At 33.4% G+C, this 12,591-nt stretch overlaps 1 protein-coding gene and 1 long non-coding RNA gene across 5 annotated transcripts in view; one reads left to right on the top strand and one right to left on the bottom strand.

Annotated features, from left to right (window-relative positions):
* Positions 1-12,591, top strand: part of LOC133655333 (thrombospondin-2-like) — an 83,669-nt gene that overhangs the window by 25,167 nt on the left and 45,911 nt on the right. For 3 of the 4 annotated variants that reach the window (XR_009826982.1, XM_062055374.1, XM_062055372.1), the window contains exons 2-4: positions 371-487; positions 634-770; positions 12,215-12,379. Coding sequence is in view for 3 of the 4 variants with exons in the window: in XM_062055374.1 (XP_061911358.1) it covers positions 448-487; positions 634-770; positions 12,215-12,379 (342 nt within the window). In the remaining variant the exon portion in view is untranslated. The remainder of the gene's footprint in view (positions 1-370; positions 488-633; positions 771-12,214; positions 12,380-12,591) is intronic. The other variant, XM_062055373.1, reaches the window with a different exon arrangement.
* LOC133655335 (uncharacterized) overlaps positions 598-12,591 on the bottom strand; it is a 30,949-nt gene continuing 18,955 nt past the window's right edge. The window contains exon 4 of the long non-coding RNA XR_009826983.1: positions 598-758. This is a non-coding gene — a long non-coding RNA (uncharacterized LOC133655335). The remainder of the gene's footprint in view (positions 759-12,591) is intronic.

Here is a 12,591-nt window from a genome sequence, read left to right as displayed (position 1 = left end):
AAACATGTTTAATGTACCGTAAGTTTTCTTTGTTAAAATATAGCCAATGATGCCATTTTTTGTGGTCCCCTTTGTTTAGAAAAGTATCGAAATACAGTTAGAAAATATTGGTATCGGAACAACCCTAGTCCCAACTGACGTAAATTCCGTGATTCATGGGCCAATTTTGTCTAAGGGGCCGCCGTCTGATTAGCTTTGCAGTAAAAACAACATCCATCCAGCTGTGTTTCTGGTGGGACTACACACACACCCCCCCCACCCCCTTGGAAATCTCTCTCTGGCTCACCCTCTGTAGCACCGTGACAACTTTCTGCTCAACTCTCAGAGCTTGTTCTCCTCTTCCCACTCCCACTCCCACTCCCCGTGGCAGCCAGACGCTGGAGGTGAGGGCGACGCTAGCAAACCAGGAGAAGACATTGTGACAGGGCGCTTTAAACGTGAGGAGGGATGAGTTGGCTGACCGTGCTCCTGTGTGCAGCAGCTGCAGGTACACACACACACACACACACACACACACACACACACACACACACACACACACACACACACACACACACACACACACACACACACACACACACACACACACACAATGTAAGTAGGTCCATACACACACTCTCTCCTCCTGTGCAGGTGTGTGCGGCGCAGGGCTCGCCAACGTGACATCAGCAGTGTGTCGTCACTCGTGTGAAGACGCGGTGCAGATGTTCGCCGAGATCCATGACATGCGTCTCATCACCGGGAACCTTCTAGAAGATCTGGACAGAGTGGTGAGGCAAAATACTGTTTATTTGTACAAAGTAAAGTTAAAGTACCAATGATTGTCACACACACACACACACACACACAAGGTGTGGTGAAATGTGTCCTCTGCATTTGACCCATCACCTTGTTCACCCCCTGGGAAGTGAGGGGAGCAGTGGGCAGCAGCGGTGGCTGCGCCCGGGAATAATTTTTGGTGATTTAACCCCCAATTCCAACCCTTGATGCTGAGTGCCAAGCAGGGAGGTAATGGCTCCCATTTTTATAGTCTTTGGTATGACTCGGCCGGGGTTTGAACTCACAACCTACCCATCTCAGGGCGGACACTCTAACCCAGGGGTCACCAACGCGGTGCCCGCGGGCACCAGGTCGCCCGTAAGGACCAGATGAGTAGCCTGCTGGCCTGTTCTAAAAATAGCTCAAATAGCAGCACTTACCAGTGAGCTGCCTCTATTTTTTTAAATTTGTTTATTTATTAGCAAGCTGGTCTCGCTTTGCCCGACATTTTTAATTCTAAGAGAGACAAAACTCAAATAGAATTTGAAAATCCAAGAAAATATTTTAAAGACTTGGTCTTCACTTGTTTAAATAAATTCATTAATTTTTTTACTTTGCTCCTTATAACTTTCAGAAAGACAATTTTAGAGAAAAAATACAACCTTAAAAATGATTTTAGGATTTTTAAACACATATACCTTTTTACCTTTTAAATTCCTTCCTCTTCTTTACTGACAATTTAAATCAATGTTCAATTATTTATTTTTTTTATTGTAAAGAATAATAAATACATTTTAATTTAATTCTTCATTTTAGCTTCTGTTTTTTCGACGAAGAATATTTGTGAAATATTTCTTCAAACTTATTATGATTAAAATTCAAAAAAATTATTCTGTCAAATCTACAAAATCTGTAGAATCAAATTTAAATCTTATTTCAAAGTCTTTTGAATTTCTTTTAAAATTTTTGTTCTGGAAATTCTAGAAGAAATAATGATTTGTCTTTGTTAGAAATATAGCTTGGTCCAATTTGTTATATATTCTAACAAAGTGTAGATTGGATTTTAACCTATTTAAAACATGTCATCCAAATTCTAAAATTAATCTTAATCAGGAAAAATTACTAATGATGTTCCATAAATTCTTTTTTAAAGTTTTTCTCTTCTTTTTTTCGGTTGAATTTTGAATTTTAAAGAGTCGAAATTGGTGATAAACTATGTTTCAAAATTGAATTGTCATTTTTTTCGTGTTTTCTCCTCTTTTAAACCGTTCAATTAAGTGTAAATATCATTAATTATTAATAATAACATAGAGTTAAAGGTAAATTGAGCAAATTGGCTATTTCTGGCAATTTATTGAAGTGTGTATCAAACTGGTAGCCCTTCGCATTAATCACTACCCAAGAAGTAGCTCTTGCTTTCAAAAAGGTTGGTGACCCCTGCTCTAACCACTCGGCCACTGAGTAGGTTTGTAGTACAAGTTTGTAGACATGGATTTTTTTTTTAAAAAAATTTTTATACCGGCTTTCTATCCATTAAAATGATCATCTTTACACAATGAAAATACAAACCCCAAAACAAGTGAAGTTGTCACGTTGTGTAAATGGTAAATAAAAACAGAATACAATGATTGGCAAATCCTTTTCAACTTATATTCAATTAAAAAGACTGCAAAGACAAGATATTTAATGTTTGAACTGAGAAACTACTTTTTTTTTTTTTTGCAAATAATCATGAACTTAAAATTTAATGGCAGCAACACAATGCAAAAAAAGGCCCGGCGAAGTTGGCGGCGTTTCTGGGTGTTGTTGATAAATGGCTTTGGCTTTGCACAGTAAAGATTTAACTTGCACTTACAGATGTAGCGACAAACTTTAGTTACTGACAGTGGTTTTCTGAAGTGTTCCTGAGCCCATGTGGTGATATCCTTTACACACTGATGTCGCTTTTTGATGCAGTTCCGCCTGAGGGATCGAAGGTCACGGGCATTAAATGTTGGTTTTCGGCCTTGCTGTGATTTCTCCACATTCTCTGAACCTTTTGATGATATTACGGAGCGTAGATTGTGAAATCCCTAAATTCCTTGCAGTAGCTCGTTGAGAAATGTAGTTTTTAAATTGTTGGACAATTTGCTCACGCATTTGTTGACAAAGTGGTGACCCTCGCCCCATCCTTGTTTGTGAATGACTGAGCATTTCATGGAAGCTGCTTTTATACCCAATCATGGCACCCACCTGTTCCCAATTAGCCTGTTCACCTGTGGGATGTTCCAAATAAGTGTTTGATGAGCATTCCCTCAACTTTCTCAGTCTTTTTTGCCACCTGTGCCAGCTTTTTTGAAACAAGTTGCAGGCATGAAATTCCAAATGAGCTAATATTTGCAAAAAATAGCAAAGTTTTCCAGTTGGAACATTAAATATCTTGTCTTTGCAGTCTATTCAATTGAATATAAGTTGAACAGGATTTGTATTCTGTTTTTATTTACCATTTACACAACGTGACAACTTCACTGCTTTTGGGGTTTGTATCATGAACAATCATTTCATCAAAATGAGAGATGTCTGATAATATTATCGGCCGATAAATGATTTAAAATGTAATTTCGGAATTTATCGGTATCGTTTTTTTTTAATTATCGTTATCGGTTTTTTTTATTTTTTATTTTTTATTAAATCAACATAAAAAACACAAGATACACTTACAATTAGTGCACCAACCCAAAAAACCTCCCTCCCCCATTTACACTCATTCACACAAAAGGGTTGTTTCTTTCTGTTATTAATATTCCGGTTCCTACATTATATATCAATATATATCAATACAGTCTGCAAGGGATACAGTCCGTAAGCACACATGATTGTGCGTGCTGCTGCTCCACTAATAGTACTAACCTTTAACAGTTAATTTTACTCATTTTCATTAATTACTAGTTTCTATGTAAATGTTTTTATATTGTTTTACTTTCTTTTTTATTCAAGAAAATGTTTTTAATTTATTTATCTTATTTTATTTATTTTTAAAAAAAGGACCTTATCTTCACCATACCTGGTTGTCCAAATTAGGCATAATAATGTGTTAATTCCACGACTGTATATATCGGTATCGGTTGATATCGGTATCGGTAATCAAGAGTTGGACAATATCGGAATATCGGATATCGGCAAAAAAGCCATTATCGGACATTCCTAATCAAAATTAAAAATAATAATAATGGGGGTACACTTACGAAATATGTTTTTGTTTTTTTTTATCATAAATTGACATGATCACATACATTTTTTTTAAATTGATATAGATTTGTGCCACTATTTGACAAATTACTGTTACACTTAAACTGCTCATTATTTGGCTTGTAGTGGGTCACTTTTAATGAATTGTATAAATGTATTGGTTATTTATAGCAAATATACATTCTAACAGGTTTTAAAACTCTTTCAAGCTATAAATCCTGACAAAAACAAATCCGTTTAAAAAAAAAAAAATCACTAAATAATAAATCATAAAAATAAGTAACACACTCAATAGCTTTTAATGGGACACGGAAGATGTCATGAATAATAATTTCATTCAAGTTTATGGTTTGGGTTTATTTCAGACATGCATAAAATGACATGATACATCACAATTTCCAGTTTCTCTTTTCAACATGTTCGAAAAGGAGTAGGAAGAAGCGGAGCTCATTTAATCCCCGCCCCTTTTCTGTTTTATAGCAATTGCCAACACTTTTGTTCACTTCCTGTTCCTCAATTTGTTCACACATTTACTCCACATAAAACAACATTCTAATAAATAAATAAAAAATAATATAGAGTGAGAGGAATAAGTTTCATGATTCCTCCCCTTTGTACACTTTTTAGTTTGAACAGTTACTTAAACTGGATCATTAGTTCATTGTTTATTAATGCATTCCATAATTTAATTCCACATACTGATATACTAAATGTTTTAAGTGTTGTACGTGCATACAAATGTTAGAAGTCACATTTTTCTCTATGGTTATATTTCCCATCTTCTGTTGATAATAATTATTGTACATTCTTGGGTAGCAGGTTATAGTTTGCCTTGTGCATCATCTTGGCTGTTTGAAAATTCAATATATCAAGGAATTTCAATGTTTTTAACTCAATAAATACATTGTTTTTATGTTCTTTCTATCCAACATTAATTGATCTCTTTTGTAACACCGTTAGTGAATGAAGCTTACTTTTGTAGTTATTTCCTCATATTTATACACAATAACTCAGATATGGTGATACAAGCGAGCAGTAGAGAATATGGAGTGATTTTATTTTTTTGTCCAATACACATTTTGCTTTATTCGTTATTAATGTATTTCTTGCCACCTTATGTTGTATATTCTTATATGAGATTTCTAGTTAATTTGATCACCAATTGTTACACCCCAAAATGTTTATTTACTATATTACTTAAAAAAAAAATGGGAGTAACTTATGAAATATGTATTTTTTTGTTGACAAGATCATTAAAGAATAATTATTCATATTCATTTTCAATAATGCTCCCTATGGTTAGGAAACACTGTTGAATAATGTAAGTGTTGTCTCACTATTTGACGAGTCCAAACTAACGTCTAAGACTCGGCTCACTATTTGGCAACCAGAATGCCATTGTTAATGAACTGTAAATGTATTAGTCAGTTATTGTCTTTTATTAATAACAGGTTTTGGACTTTTTTCCAAGCTATAAACCCTTGCAAAAAAAATTACAAAAATCCTGAAATAATACATCAGAATTAGGGATGTCCGATAATGGCTTTTTGCCGATATCCGATATTCCGATATTGTTCAACTCTTTAATTACCGATACCGATACCGATATCAACCGATATATACAGTCGTGGAATTAACACATTATTATGCCTGATTTGGACAACCAGGTATGGTGAAGATAAGGTACTTTTTAAAAAAATTAATCAAATAAAATAAGATAAATAAATTAAAAGCATTTTCTTGAATAAAAAAGAAAGTAAAACAATATAAAAACAGTTACATAGAAACTAGTAATGAATGAAAATGAGTAAAATTAACTGTTAAAGGTTAGTACTATTAGTGGAGCAGCAGCACGCACAATCATGTGTGCTTACGGACTGTATCCCTTGCAGACTGTATTGATATATATTGATATATAATGTAGGAAGCAGAATATTAATAACAGAAAGAAACAACCCTTTTGTGTGAATGAGTGTAAATGGGGGAGGGAGGTTTTTTGGGTTGGTGCACTAATTGTAAGTGTATCTTGTGTTTTTTATGTGGATTTAATAAAAAAAATAAAAAAACGATACTGATAATAAAAAAAACGATACCGATAATTTCCGATATGACATTTTAACGCCTTTATCGGCCGATAATATCGGCAGACCGATATTATTGGACATCTCTAATCAGAATAAAAAATAAAAAAAAAAGTCATACAGTGTTATAAACGTTTTGAAAAATAATAGGAGTAAACTTATGACATATGTATTTTCATACACATTTTTATAGACCTTTTTAATAAAATAAGAGTTGTCATTGTTACATTCAAACGTTTAAGACTTGTCTCACTATTTGGCAATTCATAGGCCATTGTTAATTAACTGTACAATAACAATAACAATAACTGTACAATTAGTCAGTTATTGCAAACATATAAAAGGGTTTTGGGATTTCTCTGCAAGCTATGAACACTTACAAAAAATATTATACAAAAATCCTGCAGTAATAAATCGTAAAAATAAAGTGACACACTCCATAGTTTTTGATGGGAAACTATATTTCAAAACATTTTTGTCAAATTGAGTTTGAACTGTTGCTCATCAAAAGTGGATTAAGATACATTTGTTGTGGATTGGTGTTTTCACTGTCAAACTAAAAGCTGTGTCTAATTGCAATCAACCTTAATACCATAACGACATTATGTGCCTACATTTATATTGGCAGCAACAAATCTTTGACTATGCATGGCCGTGAATGCTGAATATGCAAGTACCCACTGCTTAGTTAAAACTAAAACAAACTTACATTTTGGTATTTTTCAACTTTAAATCTAATGACACACATTTTCAACTACTCAAGATGTGTATTGAACTTTAAGTGCAACTTTTATACGAGGTTCTTAAGCCGAAAACAGGACTAAAAGTAACAGCAGTGAGTGTTTAGCATAGGATTAGCAAATACATGAAATATAGCCAGAAGGCGTTTATGTTAATAGCATGTTGACATTATACATACTACAGTGATTCAATAAATAATACACTTTAAAAAACAAATAACATAAAACATGTAAGGTAACAGGACTGTGCTGAGATGTTTAACTCCAGTGATAGTAGAAATTGAATAGAATATATGGAAAAATTAATGGGTGAACTTAATGTTGGCCATGGCCACCATGTGACCCCTTAAAACAGGGGTGTCGAACTTGTTTTCATTGAGGGACACATCACAGTTATGGTTGCCCTCAGAGGGCCACTTTTAACAAGGAGTAATGTAAGAATATACATGTGTGTATATAAAATACATTAACAATAAAAATGTTTACATAAGCTGCAAAAAAGATATTTAAATACTTACGGAGCCCCTAAAGCAGGGGTCACCAACGCGGTGCCCGCGGGCACCAGGTAGCACGTAAGGACCAGATGAGTAGCCCACTGGCCTGTTCTAAAAATAGCTCAAATAGCAGCACTTACCAGTGAGCTGCCTCTATTTTTTAAATTGTATTTATTTACTAGCAAGCTGGTCTCGCTTTGCCCGACATTTTTAATTCTAAGAGAGACAAAACTCAAATAGAATTTGAAAATCCAAGAAAATATTTTAAAGACTTGGTCTTCACTTGTTTAAATAAATTCATAATTTTTTTTACTTTGCTTCTCATAACTTTCAGAAAGACAATTTTTAGAGAAAAAATACAACCTTAAAAATGATTTTAGGATTTTTAAACACATATACCTTTTTACCTTTTAAATTCATTCCTCTTCTTTCCTGACAATTTAAATCAATGTTCAAGTAAATTTTTTTTTTTTATTGTAAAGAATAATAAATACATTTTAATTTAATTCTTCATTTTAGCTCCTGTTTTTTCGACGAAGAATATTTGTGAAATATTTCTTCAAACTTATTATGATTAAAATTCAAAAAAAGTATTCTGGCAAATCTAGAAAATCTGTATCAAATTTAAATCTTATTTCAAAGTCTTTTGAATTTCTTTTAAAATTTTTGTTCTGGAAATTCTAGAAGAAATAATGATTTGTCTTTGTTAGAAATATAGCTTGGTCCAATTTGTTATATATTCTAACAAAGTGTAGATTGGATTTTAACCTATTTAAAACATGTCATCCAAATTCTAAAATCAATCTTAATCAGGAAAAATTACTAATGATGTTCCATAAATTATTTTTTTAATTTTTTCAAAAACATTCGAATTAGCTAGTTTTTCTCTTCTTTTTTTCGGTTGAATTTTGAATTTTAAAGAGTCGAAATTGAAGATAAACTATGTTTCAAAATTTAATTGTCATTTTTTTCGTGTTTTCTCCTCTTTTAAACCGTTCAATTAAGTGTAAATATCATTAATTATTAATAATAACATAGAGTTAAAGGTAGATTGAGCAAATTGGCTATTTCTGGCAATTTATTTAAGTGTGTATCAAACTGGTAGCCCTTCGCATTAATCACTACCCAAGAAGTAGCTCTTGGTTCAAAAAGGTTGGTGACCCCTGCCCTAAAGGAACATGGGGGGAAAATTTTTTAAAAAATAATTTTAATTTTTTTAAACATTTTTTTAGACATGTATCTCGTGCGCACAAGATACTTTTTTATAAAGTTATAAAAAATAAAATAAAAAAGTATAATTTTTATTTTTTTTAACATTTTTTAGACATGTATCTCGTGCGCACGAGATACTTTTTATAAAGTTATACTTTTTTTTTTTTAAAAATGTATAATTTTTATTTTTTAAATTTTTTTTAGACATATATCTAGTGCGCCAGTCTAGTGGCGGTCAGCGCCATAAAGCTGAGCGGGTCCCTGGGTAATTGGGGCGCGGACAACCAACAGGACAGACTAAGTTCAACAGCCCAGTAAGGCAATTAGTCTAGGGCAGGGGTCACCAACCTTTTTGAAAGCAAGAGCTACTTCTTGGGTAGTGATTAATGCGAAGGGCTACCAGTTTGATACACACTTCAATAAATTGCCAGAAGTAGCCAATTTGCTCAATTTACCTTTAACTCTATGTTATTATTAATAATTAAGGATATTTACACTTAATTGAACGGTTTAAAAGAGGAGAAAACACGAAAAAAATGACAATTAAATTTTGAAACATAGTTTATCTCCAATTTCGACTCTTTAAAATTCAAAATTCAACCGAAAAAAAGAAGAGAAAAACTAGCTAATTCCAATCTTTTTGAAAAAATTAAAAAAGAATTTATGGAACATCATTAGTAATTTTTCCTGATTAAGATTAATTTTAGAATTTGGATGACATGTTTTAAATAGGTTAAAATCCAATCTACACTTTGTTAGAATATATAACAAATTGGACCAAGCTATATTTCTAACAAAGACAAATCATTATTTCTTCTAGATTTTCCAGAACAAAATTTTTAAAATAAATTCAAAATACTTTGAAATAAGATTTAAATTTGATTCTACAGATTTTCTAGATTTGACAGAATAATTTTTTTGAATTTTAATCATAATAAGTTTGAAGAAATATTTCACAAATATTATTTGTCGAAAAAACAGAAGCTAAAATGAAGAATTAAATTAAAATGTATTTATTATTCTTTACAATAAAAAAAAAAAAATTACTTGAACATTGATTTAAATTGTCAGGAAAGAAGAGGAAGGAATTTAAAAGGTAAAAAGGTATATGTGTTTAAAAATCCTAAAATCATTTTTAAGGTTGTATTTTTTCTCTAAAATTGTCTTTCTGAAAGTTATAAGAAGCAAAGCAAAAAAATTAATGAATTTATTTAAACAAGTTAAGACCAAGTCTTTAAAATATTTTCTTGGATTTTCAAATTCTATTTGAGTTTTGTCTCTCTTAGAATTAAAAACGTCGAGCAAAGCGAGACCAGCTTGCTAGTAAATAAATAACATTTAAAAAATAGAGGCAGCTCACTGGTAAGTGCTGCTATTTGAGCTATTTTTAGAACAGGCCAGCGGGCTACTCATCTGGTCCTTATGGGCTACCTGGTGCCCGCGGGCACCGCGTTGGTGACCCCTGTATTAGGGTAACAGGACAGAATGAAAAGCCAGGGTACACTAACATTTTAGTTGTTTTTTTTTAAAGAAAATAAACTTAAAATATAGTTAGGATAACGAGTAAAAAAATAAGTGTCAAATTTCATGAATAAATTCATGAGATTAACCACACAAAATTATCAAGTATAAACGCAGATTAATCACCCAATTTATTTTGACCACACATGCTCCTCTTCCTTAACTGTGGATGGGTAGTGATCAGGTACACGAGACTCCAGATTTAGAAAAATGGAAAAAAACACACAATATTTGGTTTAACAAAAGCTCACTTTTATTATATAAGAAAACAATTTAATCTAATAAATAAATAAATATTGACTGTTACCCCCCCAAAAAAATAAAATAAAATAAATAAATATTGACTGTTGTTACCCAAAGTATATTAAGTGGGATTTTTCAGAGAAACAAATATATACAGTAACACAAAAACAAGCTGTCTCTGTGATCACTATAGGTGTATAAATAATAATATAGTGTTAAATAAAATCAGTACCTTAGACACAAAACTAAAAATAATACAGCTCTCCAAAAAGTGCAATTCTGCTGCTATTTGACATAACTGTTTTTTATGATGCTTTGACATTTTTGCACTTTATTTTATTTATTTATTGAAAAAAAATATATGAAGAGAAAAGTTATTTGCAAATATGGTTACAATGCTACAAAATGAAAAGTTAAAGCTAAAAAAAATAGAAATACACTTTATTGAGTTAACATTATTTCTTTATAGGGGGAAAGATGTTATGAGCGAGGGAATATTACAACAACTACACTACCCAGCATGCAACGGGAGTGACGAGCATGCGCGGTAGCCCCGAAAAGCATATCGTCACCCGGCAGCTAAGAATGAGGTTAAGAGCACGCTGTGAAAGTAAACGTCAAGAACTCAGCCAACACGCCTCGTCTGCATTATTTATAATTAGACAGACAACACATATACAGTGTGATTTTGTAACTTTTACAAGGAAAGAAAAACAAAAGTTCAAAAAGGGAGGTATGTTGTATATATATGTATGTGCTGCAGTGTTGTATATATATGTATGTGCTGCAGTGTTGTATATATATGTATGTGCTGCGGTTGCTTAAGGAACATTGCGACAGCTGCCGTAAAGGAGGTGCGTTGCTAGCCTGGTTGCTATGTTTCCGGTTGGTCGTAAATGTGTTTGTACCCTGCTCAAATCTCCCAGTAAAGTTATTCATTGGATTATACCTTTTGTTTTGAACTTTATTACACCTTGGAGCGCTTTTTCCCGTCCATTTTTTTCCTGCTTTCGCTATCTGCGCCTAATGACTGAGCTACGTGACGTCATTTCTTGTCATGTCACACGGAGCATTTCTGGTCGGGACGGGATTCCTTCCGAGGGATTCGAATAAAGAACCAACTCTTTTTCTTTACTATAGTGGTCTCGATAACGGGTACCGGTTCTCAAAAAGGGATTCGAGTCCGAGGACTCGGTTCTTTTCTTATCGAACAACCGGGAAAACCGGTTTCGAGTATCATCCCTACTCATAATGCAATCATATTGCAGTCTACACGTATCTCTTAAGTTTGACTGCCATCTACTGGTCACACTCATAACACCATGTACTAAATAAAATTGCTTTGAGGTCGGTAAGCAAAACCAGAATTATTCCGTATATTAGGCGCACTGTCGATTTTTGAGGGAAAAAAAAGATTTTAAGTGCGTCTTATAGTCCGCAAAATACGGTAGTTTAAATTGTGTTTATTAAAAATACAATCAGATCAATGTACAGAAGACATTACTTAATAAAAACATATTTTTTACACTTGGCGGAAGGACAACAACTCATGCGAAACATATAAAGCCTTGGCATCTCTTGGTGTTCTTGTCATCATTTTTGGAGTTCAAACCGCTGCAAAAACTGATGTTTTAGCGTTGAAATGCCGCCTGCTGACATCTCCGTGCAATGCTGCTGCCAAGCTGAGGTTTGTGGAGAAATGGATGCGTCCAAAACAGAGCCAATGGAACATGTATTAACATCCTTCTCCTGGCACCAAAAGCTGCGGTCGTTTCTAACATCGGCTGAAAAGAATAACGACAGTGTTGCTTTTCATCACGCAAATCCTCTCTTCAGTGCCGCAGCATAACTCCCAGCTCATAACTGAGCAAATAGCAAACTTCTATTAAGTCATTTTCATGCCTGCTTGAAACTCGACCTGTTTTGGTCTCCTCAGTTGAAAGAAAACGAAGAGATGCGCATAACTTTGGCCAGACTTGGCGGAATCGGCGGCGAAAACCAGCTCGGCAGAGACGGCGAGATGTTGTGCGTGCAGGACGGACGGGTGTACGAGCACGGCGAGGACTGGGACGTGGACGGCTGCACATCCTGCGCCTGTCAGGTCCGCCAAGCACAGACACACTCAACCATGTTGGCAGTTTTGATGTGGAAAAGTAGCAGGCAAATGCACAATTTGCATACTCTTAGAGAGGTCCATTGTTTTAAGGCAATACAAAATATTTAAAAAATTACAAAAAAACATGATAAGAAAAAGATACAATTTAAAAAAATATATATGAATACAAATAATAATAATAAAGAAGAAATAAATAC

Source organism: Entelurus aequoreus, linkage group LG08, assembly GCF_033978785.1.
Source record: "Entelurus aequoreus isolate RoL-2023_Sb linkage group LG08, RoL_Eaeq_v1.1, whole genome shotgun sequence".
Classification (NCBI taxonomy): domain Eukaryota; kingdom Metazoa; phylum Chordata; class Actinopteri; order Syngnathiformes; family Syngnathidae; genus Entelurus; species Entelurus aequoreus.
The sequence above is the reverse complement of the archived record's forward strand: the minus strand, read 5'-3'. Positions and strand labels throughout refer to the sequence as shown.